The sequence below is a fragment of the Oryctolagus cuniculus genome, chromosome 3, assembly GCF_964237555.1.
Source record: "Oryctolagus cuniculus chromosome 3, mOryCun1.1, whole genome shotgun sequence".
Classification (NCBI taxonomy): Eukaryota; Metazoa; Chordata; class Mammalia; order Lagomorpha; family Leporidae; genus Oryctolagus; species Oryctolagus cuniculus.
The window spans coordinates 138,024,782-138,039,958 of NC_091434.1; the positions used below are offsets into that span (position 1 = coordinate 138,024,782).

At 44.5% G+C, this 15,177-nt stretch overlaps 1 protein-coding gene and 1 long non-coding RNA gene across 3 annotated transcripts in view; one reads left to right on the forward strand and one right to left on the reverse strand.

Annotated features, from left to right (window-relative positions):
* Positions 1-15,177, forward strand: part of NAMPT (nicotinamide phosphoribosyltransferase) — a 37,182-nt gene that overhangs the window by 13,732 nt on the left and 8,273 nt on the right. For both annotated transcript variants that reach the window (XM_002712033.5, XM_070071153.1), the window contains exons 5-8: positions 4,378-4,536; positions 5,088-5,224; positions 10,866-11,091; positions 12,680-12,799. In XM_002712033.5, coding sequence (XP_002712079.1) covers positions 4,378-4,536; positions 5,088-5,224; positions 10,866-11,091; positions 12,680-12,799 — 642 coding nt within the window. The remainder of the gene's footprint in view (positions 1-4,377; positions 4,537-5,087; positions 5,225-10,865; positions 11,092-12,679; positions 12,800-15,177) is intronic.
* Positions 1-15,177, reverse strand: part of LOC138849036 (uncharacterized) — an 82,198-nt gene that overhangs the window by 1,206 nt on the left and 65,815 nt on the right. Inside the window, exons 3-5 of the long non-coding RNA XR_011387370.1 lie at positions 8,466-8,787; positions 7,812-7,888; positions 38-5,990 (exon numbers count right to left, since the gene is read on the reverse strand). This is a non-coding gene — a long non-coding RNA (uncharacterized lncRNA). The remainder of the gene's footprint in view (positions 1-37; positions 5,991-7,811; positions 7,889-8,465; positions 8,788-15,177) is intronic.

The following is a 15,177-nucleotide window of genomic DNA, read 5'->3' on the forward strand; positions in this document are numbered from 1 at the left end:
CTTCCTGGTCTCCCATGCGGGTGCAGGGCCCAAGCACTTGGGCCATCCTCTACTGCCCTCCCAGGCCACAGCAGACAGCTGGATTGGAAGAAGAGCAACCAGGACTAGAACCCAGCACCCATATGGGATGCTGGTACCGCAGGCAGAGGATTAACCAAGTGAGCCACGGCACTGGCCCCTAAATTTTTTTTTAATTTGTTATTTATTTTCATCTTATTTGAAAGGCAGACAGAGATAAAAAGATTTACCATGTGCTGATTCATTCCCCAAATGCCACCAATAGCCAGGAATGGGCCAGGCTGAAGCCAGGAGCCAGGAACTCCATCCTGGTCCCCCATGTGGGTGACAAGGACTCATGAACTTGAGTCATCACCTGCTTCTAATGCTGTGTGCATTAGCAGGAAGCTGGAATCAGGAGTAGAGCTGGGAGTTGAACTCCGGCACTGTGATAAAGGATGCGGGCATCCTACGTGCCATTTAACTGTTGTGCCGGGTTGCCACTCCTGAGGGGTTTTCAGTTTGTCCAGAGTCAGTTGTTCACATCAGCTGGCTTTTTACCTTAAATAATACCCAGAGCTCTCAAATAGATGAGTATCTATTAGAGCATTCATCATCTGTGGCAACACTTGTTTCAGTTTTTGTCTTTTTAGTTTTCTGACTGTAGATCTCTCTTATATCTAATTGACCTTTCTCAAAGTGTATATTTATGGAAGAAGAGTAGCAACTACCTTCTACTTTCTTTCATGTTGTTTATCCTCTTCTGAAAATGAAAACACGCTGCCCTCACCAAATTTTTGGCTTTTTATATCTATTATTATTTTTGGTATATTTCACCAGGAAACTACAAGTAAAAAAATTTACAACAGATATCTTAGAACAGTAGTTTTTTAACAAAAAAACATAAATGCATGTGTGACAAAAGAGAAATACACCACATGAATCCAATACAGCACTCCTAAATGTTGTTTTTTTAAATAATTTTTTATTTTTTTATTATTTTTTTATTTTTTGACAGGCAGAGTGGACAGTGAGAGAGAGAGACAGATTTAAAAGTATATAAACCCTTACTTTTGGTTGCTTATAACCTGAAACAGAAATTGTGTTCTTTTTACTAATACATATATATATATATTTTTTTTTTTTTAGGTTATTTCAGTCCTATGTAGATATTTTTATCTAAAGTGCAAGAATGTACAATCTGATATATCTCTTATTAAGAGTTTCTGATTGAGCCTGTGAGTTTGTAACAAATGTGTGTACTCTGAAGGCCAGTCTAAAATAGACTTCATATTCACTTTGCTGCCTTTGTGGGGGTAGGGTAGACTCATCCTACCCTTGTCAGTTCCCAGCCCAGATCATTCCCTGTGTTGGAAATCAGACTCAACAGACTGATTACTTACAAACTGAAAGATGTTCTTCTGTTAGTCTGTGACTTAAAACATCTGTAATAATAGCACTGAGTAGTCTTCCTTCTGATTCCCTTCCGCGGAGTTTGTTCAGAGTTACAAATAACTATTCATTGATTATTATTCGCTGGAAGCACAGGAAATTGCTTTATTAATTTAAGTTCTGGTGCTGGAAGAAACCATCATTCTCTCATCAGATCTCAGAACAGGTTTAAAACAGCCGGGAGTTCTATGAAAGTGTCGCAGGCTTACGAGGGGGTGAGGAATAAGTGCATTGGACTAAATTTACTCCTTTCCTCCACCAAAACCCAATGGCCAGCCGTTCTGCTGTTAAGAAAATGGAAGAAAAGATGATGTTAGAGACAGTCACACTGATCCACTGACGCGAGGCCTGAGAGACGAGCAGACGGGAGGACGGAGTGGCTGCAGGCCCTCCTCTCCCTCCCCAGTTCTCCCTCTGAGCTCCCCGTCCTGCCCAGTGACACTACAGTGGACGCTCCTGAGGGCAAATCCCAGCCTCTTCCCTTTGCTCTGTCTCTTCAGCTCACGTTCTAGCCGCATTGTTGGGCAAACACTGTTCTGGAAGAGTTTCCAGCACAGCCTACGTGGTTAGATGTTGGATTGACCCGAGCTGACTTCCTTTTCCCCTTCCTTGCACCAGTAGTGACACTTTTTAAAGTTAATTTAAGCTGGTTTTGTTGGATTGTGGAAAGGAAGTGGTGATGTGAAGAATCATTGTGTTTGATCATTCTTTCTCCCCTTCCCTGCCTTTTTTTGAGGGGTAAGGTCAGTCTTCTGCCTTTATAGCTCATCTAGGGTTTTCATGTCTTTATGTCTTTCCCATACTCCCAGATAGTATCAGCTGAATTAAAATATGCAAGTTGATTGGATTAAATTCACATGAATCTTGATTAAGTATCAGCTAGGTACCAAAAAAATACAAGCCACGGAGATTAGAGTAAGGTATGTTCATTGAAGGGCCTCTAAGAGAGGTGGCTCTTCATTCTTAACTAGCCACCAAAGCCATTAAGAGTGAAGGCTGAGATGAGAACAGAACAGGCGGGACTTCCGAGGGAACCATGAAATGAAAAGTAAGCTTTGAATAAGCGGCGGGGGGCGGGCTCGGGGAATGGCACAGTGTTCTTCATGGCAGATAGTGCAGGGAGGGGTTGGGGGTCGCAGTGCACATGTAAAACTAGTAGGAGATACACCTGTAAATGGTAAACAGGGAAGGATCCAGACGGCCTTGAATTCCGTGTGTATTGGCATTTCCTCCTCTCGACAACAGATGACCATCGAAGGTCTTTCAGGAATGATGGAACCGGAGTAAAGCTTACTTTAGAATGATAACCAGTGCGCGGGTGAAGAACGAGGCACATACAGGCTCGAGATCAGGTGTTAGGAGGATCAAGGGCAGAGGGCTCCAAAGAGGAATTGCTAAAGCAGATCCAGGAGAGGTTGGAGGTGATTGGTTATGGTTTATGTAGTAATTGCATCAGTTTCTATTATGTAACACACTACCCCAAAACCTAGTGGCTCAGAACAGCTGTTACCTCCAGTGATTCTGTGGTTGACTGGATGGTTCCCCACTGGTCTTGCTGGAACGAATCTGTCTGCCTGCAGCTGAGGGGCCAGCTAGGGCTGCCCAGTCTGTCTGCATGTCTGGGCTGCAGCTCACAACGGGGGGACTGCCTGCCACTGGACCTCGCTTCACAACCTGGGCTGCTTCACAGTAGCATAGTCTCGGCTTCTAAGAGGATGAGCATAGAAGCTACAGAACCTTCTGAAACTGGGGCTTGGAAGTCACGCAGTGTCACTTGTGCTGTGTTCTGTTGATCAAAAGCAAATCAAAAGATCAGCCCAGAACCAAGGCTTCCAGAAGTGGACTCCATCTCCTGGGGAGAGGATTTACAATCACAGGAGTCTAATACTACAAGTTTTTGTGTTTTTTTGTTTTGTTTTTAAATATAAATTAGCAAGTCCGAGGTTAAATAGTCTTTATTTTTAATTATTTATTGATTACCTTTGTAACATTAATAAAATATCTTCTAGGTTCAGCTCAATTGTAATCAGCAATGCTTTCTAAAGCAGACTTGAAGCTGCTTCCAGTGTGCTGTCTGGTGCACAGACTAGAGAACGGAGCAGTGAGTTCCCAGCCGTGAGGTTGATACTGTTGCTGTGAGCGAGCAGCAGGCTGCTTTTGGAATTTCCCAGCGGCGGCGGCGAAGAGGGAAGATGAGGAACTGTTCTTAGTAGAAAGTAGGAGCCTAGCAGCTCTTCACGTTTCCTCATTTAGGAGCCGTGACAGTAGTCGCTGAGCTACAGAAGAGACAGTGACCTTGCAGTTGTGCAGCATATGAAGAAGGTTTCACACAACTGTTGACAGTGACCTTGGGTAGACGCTAAGTGAAGCATAACTCAGTGAAGAGCGTTCTCTGGTGCTAAAGTGTCTTGAGCGTAAACCTACCAGTAGTCAGCGAGTCAGCGTTACCTAGCGCAGGAGTCGCTTGTTGAGGTGTAGTCCACAGGCAGTGCTGGTCTGTAAGCTGGTTGATGCATGTCCACAGTAAGTGCAGAAATCAGGCATTTAGAAACGGATCAGCAGGACACTGCCTCACCACCCAGTGCAAGGGTACTTTATAAGACTGTCAGTCCATGACAGGTTGAACATTCTTTTAAAACTTGGCCCTTTACCATAGACGGTTTACAGAATACTATTTGCTTCTCTGGAGTTCTTGGTAGAAACTACTGTTGATGACCTGGTTTGCTTGTCGTCGTGATTGCTGACTTGGCGAGCTGAGTTATGTCTTCTGTCTGGAATACACACAGTCGGCACATGGCGCAGCTGAGTGTCTCCTTAGTATTTCTAATAGCCTGAGTCCAGGACATCCCCCAGGAGAAAGCTGGGGCTTCCTCAGGAGGGACACAGGATTTTGTGTATTAATACTTATGATTAATTTTGTTACTACAGACTATTCTTGTTCAGTCCTGGTATCCAATCACAGTGGCTACAAATTCTAGAGAGCAGAAGAAAATATTGGCCAAATATTTGCTAGAAACTTCCGGTAACTTAGATGGTCTGGAATACAAGTTACATGATTTTGGCTACAGAGGAGTCTCTTCTCAAGAGGTAAGGAACGGAAATGAGCCTCATGTAGTAAAATGTGGGTTGACTGAGTACCGGTGTAAAATATCTGGGACATATTGGGATTGATCTTGGTTGTAAGTATGTCACATTTTGAAATTCCAAGGACTCAGTCAACAGATACATAATCAGTATCTACTGTGTGTCAGCCTCTGTTCAAGGTACATGGGATATAGCCTTCAACAAAAGTCCCTGTCCTTTATATATTAGATGGATGGATGGATGGATGGCGGATGGATGGACAGACAGAGACAGACATAATAAAAGTATCAGATGTCAAATAATGCCACAGAGAAGCACAAGGCAGGGTAAGGGAAGAGAGAGTGATGGGAAGTGGGGGTGGGGCACTGCGAAGTAGGCCTGAAGAATCCTTCAATATTTAGGAGAAGTGGAATCTTGTCATAAGGAATTATTGTCTCTCGTAATAGCTAAATATCTAAGAAGAGTTAAAGACAGTAATTTCCTGGGGAACTACACTGTCTGCCTTCAATATGGATTTTTCTTTTTTGGAATTTTGTTTCTGGTTAATTTTCCAGACTGCTGGCATAGGAGCATCTGCTCATTTGGTTAACTTCAAAGGAACAGATACAGTAGCAGGAATTGCTCTGATTAAAAAATACTACGGGACAAAAGATCCCATTCCGGGCTATTCTCTGCCAGCAGCGGAACACAGGTAAGAATCTGTTGTTTTCTTCCTCCTGTCACATAAGCATTTGTTTTCCAGAACTAATCTTTTGTAAAATGATGTTTTGTTTGACGACACAGCTGAGTGCTATAGGAGATCATCATGATTTTAAGCAACAAAAAAAATCAGTATTTGTGTATAGAATAGTATCAGGGAGGCAGGGAGGCAGGGAACTTCTAACCGTCCTAAAAGAAACAATTTGAGAGGCCGGCACCGTGGCTCACTAGGCTAATCCTCCGCCTTGCGGCGCCGGCACACGGGGTTCTAGTCCCGGTTGGGGCGCCGGATTCTGTCCCGGTTGCCCCTCTTCCAGGCTAGCTCTCTGCTGTGGCCTGGGAGTGCAGTGGAGGATGGCCCAAGTGCTTGGGCCCTGCACCCCATGGGAGACCAGGAGAAACACCTGGCTCCTGCCATCGGATCAGCGCGGTGCACCGGCCACAGTGCGCCGGCCGCGGCAGCCATTGGAGGGTGAACCAACGGCAAAAAAAAAAAGGAAGACCTTTCTCTCTCTCTCTCTCACTGTCCACTCTGCCTGTCAAAAAAAAAAAAAAGAATTTGAGAGCTTTTCCCCAGCACGTACATTGCCACATAGGTATTTATTTAAGGGAGAAATTTTCTTTCAATGGCTGTGTTGCCGTGTGCAGTAGGTGTTCTTCAGAAGTCAGGTCTAGAAGTGCTCGGTGTAGGACTAGTCTCTCGTCCCTTCTCACACTTCCCCATGTTGTCACCCATCTTTGCCCTGGACTCGTACCTCCTGTAAGGGATGAGAAACCTGCATTAGGAAAAAAAAGAGGGTTCGGATTCTGGTGCTTCCTGGTGTGCTTTTACAACACTGTCTCAACTGCAGTGAGAAGGAAATTGTGGTCTGGACTGCAGTGCCCTGGTCCTGGGTTAACCTCAATCAAAGCGATGATGATTTTTTTAAATGTGCGCCAAACATTGTTTCTGGTGTTCATATCAAAAGTACTGGCGTCCTTTGTGGTCGTTTTTTAAATTCCCTCATATCTGAAAACTGCTGGTGTTAAAGCCAACAGTGAGTTTCGGGAGAATGAAGCTGAGCTTTATTATTTGATGCATAGTAAGTGGCCAACCTCCACATGCAAGGCTGTCGACAAGGGAAAGAAAGATGAAAAACCAACCCTATCCTCAGGGTAAAAATAGTATGCTCACGAAGTCGGGTGTGTTGGTTAGGTGCTTTGAAAGAGGGAGAATTACAGTGCTGTGGTGGTGGAAGGGAAGCGATGGAAGGAAGGGTGATACTCATATTCCACTGGCAAGTTTTTGTGGAAATGATGTGTAAATTCTTCCTGAAAGAATGGTGAGATTGAATGGCAGGCATTGGACCATCACTCATTCTCTGAAGACATGATAGTACATGCTTACCATGTATTGAGCATTGTGATGGAGCAGATACTTGTGTTCAGGGAACAGAGCTAAAGCAGAGATGTTGTAGGGAGCACAGGGTACACGGAGAAGATAAGGCCCTCAAATCTCCTTGTGACATTAGACATTAACTGTCTGCACGTCATGCTAGTCTACTCTTACAGGCTTTTTAGAAAAGCTGAGAGAGTTTCTGTCCAGCAGTTCACTCCCCAAATGGCTCCAGCAGCTGGGGCGGGGCCAGGCCAAAAGCCAGATGCCTAGAACTCAATCCAAGTCTCCAATGTGGATGGCAGGGACAAGTACCTGCTACCTCCCAGAGTACACATTAGCAGGAAGCTGGAATTGGAAATAGGGTTGGCACTTAGACCCAGGCACTCCCACATGGGCTGTGGGGGTCCCAAGCAGTGGCTGAACTGCTGTGTAACATTTTAAATGAGAACAGACAGTGAAGTTTTTGAGCAAAGAATTGATGGTATCAGAGATACTCTGTAGGTTATTTTGAAAGCAGGATAATTGTAAGTTGTTTTGATAGAGGATAGCCTCTGGATTGGAAAAAGCCTCGAGAAGTTAGGTTTCTAGGAAGCTGCCTTGAGATGAGGCCCAGAACCAGGATACTGAGTGAATGGAAAGAAGTAGTAGTAAACCGGAGCAGGGTCGGGCGATAAGCTTGGTGATCTGACTTAGGGCTCAGTGCTGAGTAGACCTGGCTAATATCTAGGAGCATTGCTGTGTTGGTAGGGCCTGCTGAACACTGACTCACAAATTTCAAGACTGGTGAACTGAGAATGGGAATGTGATAAACAGGCACAAGTTTTAGGGTCGAGGTACTTTTGTTCGGCTTAGATACACATGCATCTTTAAAGCTCTGATGTGGCGTGCACATACTAGACTGCTCACTGGTGATTTTGTTTCACAGTGGCAACATCCTGAGTGCTGTAAATATAGTCTACAGGACTTCACTTCCGTGCTAAAATGAAAAAGACACCGTGAGCACAGAGTGAAAATTTACTTTTATGGTCTCATAGTATTGACTGTGCTTGTAAATTTGACTCCTTAATACAGAAGAATGCTTGCAATGCTCTTAACTAGAAGCATTTTTTACACAGCAGCAGAGTGTAGTGAGATGAGCGCTGAACTGAATGTCAGGAGACCTCACAGCCCACACAGTGGGTGGCCTTAGCAAATCACTTACCTCTGTTCTCCAATTCCTCCATCGACCAAATGGAACTTTACTCCTCCAGCATTAGACGATCATTGAGGATAAATGAGCTAAACATTTTAAAGTAAGAAAGTTTAAAGTAAGAAAACTTTACAGCATCACTGTCGCTCCCCCTCTTCGTGGAGGAACGACACAGGACCCTGCGCTGTTCTTTCGTCTGCTCGGCCCTCCCCGGGTTTGCTGCTGGTTCTTCCCAGGTTGGCTACTATCCCTTCCACCTCCGTGGAAGGGCAGTTCCCCCTGGCCACATTCCCCACTTCCGCAGGGGAGCGGCACACCGCCGGCCGGCTCTCTCGGGGCTGCACAGGTGTTCCTTCAGATGTTCCCCTTAGATGTTCCTGGTGCATGCCGTCTCTCTCCTCCTTTATAGTCCTCCTCCGCCAATCCTAACTCGGCTGCCCACACGCCGAGTACGCTGCTCTCCAATCAGGAGCAAGTCCTACAGTTTATTGGTTGAACTGGAGGCAGCTGTGCGGAAGCTGTTTACTTCTCTCCCAGCGCCATATTGTGGGAGAGCAGATGCATAGAATAAGTCTTAATTCCAGTAACTCAGTCCAGTCCAGGCTGCTCCCCACACATCACCGTTACTACTATATTACCTGTTTTTAAAGTCAATCAGTTACATACCTTCTTCCCTTCCAACTTTGGAATTCAGTTTCATGGGTAGGATTTCACGTTATGGTTAGAGTTCATCAGAGGAGCATTGCGCAACCCCGTGTATCAGTCCTGTACTGGAAGAGCAGGTGTTAGGGTTCGATTATGTGGCGGGTGCTGTGGCAGGTGTCTGCGGGATGCTGAGATGCAGGTACTCTGCTTTCCACCTAGCAGTGCATTTGGCGTCCAGAAGGAAAACAGATGCAGATGTTGGAAGCCCCACCACAGGGTACTTTAGAAAACTTGTAGTGTTTCCTCCAAGGAGTGTTAGGGAGACCAGTGCCGGGTGAGAGCCCTAGGACATGGAAATACTGATGACATTTGATAGGTTCCATTTTATTTTATTAAATATTTACTTATTTATTTGAAAGGCAGAGTATCAGAGAGAGAGAGCTTCTGTCTGCTGGCTCACTCCCCAAACAGAACAGGTGGGGCTGGGCCAGGACAAAGCCATTAACCAGGAACTCCATCTGGATTTGCCTCGTGGGTAGCAGGGGCCCAGGTACTTGGACCATCTTCTGCTGTCTTCCCGGACACATTCACAGGGAGCTGCATCAAAGCAGAACGTCCAGGCCTTGACCCGGCGCTCCAGGCTGAGCTGAGGGCATCGGAAGTGGTGGCTTACCCCCTCGGCCCCATATTGCCAGCCCTCAACAGGTTCAGTTTTGAAAAGGAGAGCACAGCTTCTGGGGGAGACTGAAGAAAGACCATCAAGGTGGCTACAGGGGAGGTGTGATTGCAGTCGGGAAGCAGCTCCAGGAAGGCTCGGATCCCATGGGGAGAGCAAGTGAGAGGACTAAAACTGGGCAGCGTGATACATCAGCAGCAGTTGGGCGACTGTGCTGCACAATTTGAACCACAGTTAAGTGCGTGACCTCTGCCTACTGGAAGTTCAGTCTTGCATTGTCAAGCTCTCTGCTGATGGTGTTCACTGAGCTGAACTTCCCTTGCAGAGAGGTGAGCGCAGTCCTGCTCTTCCTCCACCTTCACTCCCCCTTCAGCCTGCAGATGCTGTGTGCAGTAGAGAACTGCCAGCAGCCTCGGAGGCCGGGAGCAGTGCGCACTGTTCCCTGAGTTTATGTAAGTGGGCCTGTGTTTCAGAGGAGCGGCCTCCAGGTCGCCCAGCCCTGCAGTGCGCTCACTGCCCCCTCCATGCCATTGACACGACCAGAACAGGAATTTATTCCAGGGCTTTAGCAGGGGAAAAGGTATGAAATGCCAGTATTAAATTCAATAATTAAATTATTGAAACTCGTCATACAGGTTGGGGTTAAATTTATATCTGTATGGGCTTTGTAATAAATAAATGGGCCAACTTACATTTTGTTATTTTACTAAGGAGATAGTAGAGGCAAAAACTAGCAATTTAGGGAGAAAAATTAGTTGGCATAAGAAAATGATAATTTTCAAAATCACGGGGCCAGCATTATAGCTCAGTGGGTTTAGTCACCCCCTATGCCATCGTGTCCTATATGAGCACAGGTTCAAGTCTGGGCTGTTCCACGTCCAATCCAGTTCTCTGCTACTGTGCCTGGGAAAGCAACGGAAGATGGCCCAAGGATTTGGGCCCCTGTCAATTCCATGGGAGACTGGGATGAAGCTACTGGCTTCAGCCAGGCTCATCCCTGGCTGTTGGGGCCATTTAGAGTGAACTAGTGGGTGGAAGATCTCTGCCCCACCCTCCATCCCCCTGCCACTGGATCTCTGCCTTTCTTTCAAATAATTTTTTAGACAGGCAGAGTGGACAGTGAGAGAGACAGAGAGAAAGGTCTTCCTTTTGCCGTTGGTTCACCCTCCAATGGCCGCCGCGGCCGGTGTGCTGCGGCCGGCGCACTGCGCTGATCCGATGGCAGGATCCAGGTACTTCTCCTGGTCTCCCATGGGGTGCAGGGCCCAAGTACTTGGGCCATCCTCCACTGTACTCCCTGGCCACAGCAGAGAGCTGGCCTGGAAGAGGGGCAACCGGGACAGAATCCGGCGCCCCAACCGGGAGTAGAACCCGGTGTGCCGGCGCTGCAAGGCGGAGGATTAGCCTAGTGAGCCGCGGCGCCGGCTCTACCTCACTGATTTTAAATGAGAAAGATTTAGGAAAAAAAATAAAAAAGACAAAACCATTCATAACTGGTTGAGTGTGATTTAAATGCCAAGTGAATTCGTGACCACCAAAGAGGAGTAAGGTGACAGGTAGTGTTAAAACCAAGTCAGCCAAGGTATGGATTGGTGCAAAGTTCCACTGCCTTGTGATGTGCATTCATGCAACTCCCTGCCTCTGTCATGTTGACATGGAGTAAACATAAGTGAATGATTAACAGTGATGCAGGAGTAGATGATGTGTTTGCTTAAGTAAATGTGTATTTTCATTTCATTTTCTAGTACCATAACAGCTTGGGGGAAAGACCATGAAAAAGATGCATTTGAACATATAGTAACACAGTTTTCCTCAGTGCCTGTATCTGTGGTCAGCGACAGCTATGACATCTATAATGCGTGTGAGAAAATATGGGGAGAAGACCTAAGACATTTAATAGTATCAAGAAGTACAGAGGCACCACTAATAATCAGACCTGATTCTGGAAATCCTCTTGACACTGTATTAAAGGTAAATTGTAATGTGTAACTTGATTTATTTCAGTGCCTTTTATTTTCCTTTATACACACTGCTTCAGAACCATCTGTACTGGTCTCCTCATTAGAGAATCACAGCCCAGAGAGAGTAGATTTGCCTAAGGTTGCACATTTACTAGCAGAATTCCAGGTTATTATAATAACAACATCAGAGTTGGGGTTCCTTATATACTATCAAAATGCCAGTTGGCATTGAATATTCTTTTCTGCTTCAAAATTAACAGCATTACCATTTTAATCCAATGCTTTGGTCACCAAGTTTCTTTGTGACTTACTGTAGCTTTGAAGTTTAGTACAATAGAAACATGTGCAGAGTGATGTGGAATCAGAATAATTCAAAAATACTTTCCAAGTAGTGGTTCTTTAGAGGTGCTGTTAATTCCTAATGTGGCACTGTTTGGTTTCCCTGCTTTGGAAAGCACTGTTCAGAGCAGGGCTGTTTGATGCCTGTCACTGGTAAAATATTGTATTAGATGTCTCTCGTAAGATGTGTGATTTAATCTCTACCCAAATCCCATGATACCAGTTAAAAACATTTTTAAGAATGTATGATGAGTATTGTTGTCTCTGTTCATCAAGAAGAAACAAAGGGTCCCACTGGTGACAATAGCCCGCTCACGGTCACACGACATGTACAGTGTGGAGTCCAGGATCCAGTGTAAGTCTCCTAGCCTCAGCCATCCCACTGGACAACAGTATGCTAGTGTGCAGGTGATAAATTACACCCCGAAAGAAAGGGCCCACACAATCAAGGGGTCCTTCTCTTAACTGATGACAGGCCAATGCGAAGGTCCGGAGATACTTGGTTTTTGCAAAACTTAATGGATTTCATGTGTTTACTATTATCTAATAAAAGTATATACTGCTTGTTGTAAAAGCAAACTGAGAAAAGAAAGTGGTTGTTGGGGTAGAGAGGTGTGTCTGGTAGGTCTTTTGTATTGTGACCAGGCTTTGGGAGACAGTTTAAGTCTGTAAGTATTTCAGCTGCTACAAAACTGAGTAGCCAGTCAATGAGAACACTTGGCACAGTCTGCAGCCTGGCTTTAATGAAGAGGAAAGGAGAACTTAAGAGAATGTGGATTATGTGTGCTGCACGTCCTGCTGTCTGACTAGCACAGTTTCGCTGCACTTTGTGATTCAAATGGACTTATATTTGAAATATCCCTGACACAATTAAACCAAAGGTTGTTGGACATAAGCAGAATAAATCTGAAGTCATAAGTTTTGTGAAATGATGCTTTGTATATTTCTCAATATATTTATTGGTTAAATATTCTAAAAGGATTTTTTGCATGGGTATGATTTTAAAGAGGTGAGGTGGAAAATTTGTTTTGAGCCACTTTATGGTATCAGTTGAGCTAATAGCATAGGATGCCTGTTTTCTCACATTGAAAAAAGATCGGGACTAAATTTCAGAGGGCTCACACATTAGGGTTATAAAAAGTTTAAAATAGTGTAATTGGTAGAGTCTCAGGATTGTCTAAATAAAAAGTTAATTTCTTAACTTTGGAAAGCTTGTTATACTTTCAGTTTTAGTTATTTGTGTGTGTTTTTCCATATAGGTTTTGGATATTTTAGGTAAGAAATTTCCTGTTGTTGAGAATTCGAAAGGCTACAAGTTGCTGCCACCGTATCTTAGAGTTATTCAAGGGGATGGAGTGGATATTAATACCTTACAAGAGGTAGGTGTCTGTCAGTGAAAGTTCCAATAAGACAATCCTTATACTTCAGTTCCTTTTTACTGATAACGCATTAATAATTTAAATGTGATTGTTTCTTCATTAGTGTTTATGATGGTATATGTCTCCTCTGTGCACTGCTTAGAATTTAGAAATAGTAGCTTGAAATAAGAATTACCAGCCAAATCACACTTTTTTTCCCAAGATTTATTTGAAAGAGAGAAAGAAAATCTTTCATCTACTTGTTCACTCCCCAAATGGCCACAATGGCCAAGCTGAGCTGATCCAAAGCCAGGAGCCAGGAGTTCTTCTGGGTCTCCCAAATGGGTGCCAGGGCCCAAGCATTTGGACCATCTTCCACTGCTTTCCCAGGCCGTAGCAGAGAGCTGGATCAGAAGTTAGAGCAGCTGGACTCAAACCAGCACCCATATGAGATGCCGCCACTGTAGCCAGTGGCTTTACCTGCTGCACCACAGTGCTGGCCCCCACACTTACTCTTCTACCTTCATTAGCCACCCAGGATGGTGAGACTACAGAAGTATCACTGTGAAACAAAGAATGTGAGTCAAGGACTGACACATCGAAAAGCCTTGATTCTGCTCACATGGATCTATATTTTAACAGGAGGGAGCTTTACAGACTCTTAACAGTGTGTAATTCACATGGTGTTCGTGGGTACCAAGACTTCAGTGATCCTAATTTTTACAGTCTTACAGATCCTAGTTAAAATGAGGCAAAAGTTTTAGGAGACGTATTTGGCTAACCTTCATACTAATGACAACATTCAATGATTAATTTAAAGGAGGTGATAGCCCATTCTATAATTTCTGAAAGAGCAAGAAAGGGAATTTGACAATTTTGCTTTGCATATATACTAAATTGGATGTCCCGATTTTGACAAAATGAGAAATCTGCTGTATTTCCAACAACTGCCTTGTCTCCTGGACTGTGAGCCATCCCAGGAGGTGTGCATTGTAGCCCTGCTATAGGTTTTTTTCTAAAGATTTATTGAAAGTTAGAGAGAGGAAGAGAGAGGTCTTCCATCCATTGGTTCACTCCCCAGATGGCTGCAACAGCTGAAGCTGCACCGATTAAAAGCCAGGACCCAGGAGCTTCTTCCGGGTCTCCCACATGGGTGCAGGGGCCTGAGGACTTGGGCCATCTTCCACTGTTTTCCCAGGCCCTAGCAGAGAGCTGGATGGGAAGAGGAACAGCCAGGACTAGAACCGGTGCCCATGTGGGATGCCAGCGCTTTAGGCCAGGGCTTCAACCAACTGTGCCACAGCGCCGACCCCATCCCTGCTGTAGGTTTTTTTGTTGGGCCAAAACCAGCAGTGTTCTCTTTCTATTTGTCTCAGAGCTCAGTCTGTGGTATCACTGAGGTTTCTCCATCAGTGACTTAGTGCATTAGTGACTTTAAAAATTACTTATTTGAAAGGCAGAGACAAAGATAAGTCCACTGGTTCACTCCCCAAATGCCTACAACATCTGGGCCAGACTGAAGCCAGGAGACTAGAACGCTCTCCAGGTCTCCCACATGGGAGGAGGGTTCCAAGTACTTGAGCCCTCAGCACCTGCTGCTTCCCAGGGTGAAAATGAGCAGGCACCTGGGAGTGGGAGTGGAGCTGGCACCTGAACCCAGCCACTGTAATAGAGGCGATTATCTTAAATATAGCTCAGCATTATTTTTCCTTTCCTCCCCTGTAGCTGTCCTACAATTCTTTCTGTAACTGTTTCTTCTACACTTCTAGGAAACTTCTCTGAGCTAAACTAATTTGATCCAGAGGTATAATAGAAGATGTTGGTCTTAAGTAAATATTAATACGTTTTTAATGACATACATGTATATAAAAATACTGCAGAAGCACTCATACATGACTCATGTAATATAACAAATGTAATTAAGTCCTGTTGGCATGATGCCTCTCATATCAGTTAAGTTGTGTATCTTAGGAATGACGTGAGAAAGCACTAGTCAAAAGAAGACTAGTATCTATGAGTGATGTTTGCCAACTCATATTTTAATACAAAGAGAACAGATTTCATGTAATTCATAGATGCAATTCTACCTGTACCCTGCTTCTCATAGTCTCCCTCCTTCCTGTCTTTAATTTTTGCGAAGACATGCATGATTTCAATATACTCTATAATCATAGGCTTAATTCACCACTAAATACAATATTCAACAGGTCAAAAAAGACCACAGTTCCACAGGAATATAAACAAGAGCTAGCAAACAATTGTATCACAAGGTTTCTATTTCATTCCTACAGATGTTTTGTATTCTATGTTAACTGCCAATATCAGAGAAAACATAAAATATTTGTGTTTTGGGGACTGGCTTATTTCACTAAGCATAATGGTTTCCAGTTGCATCCATT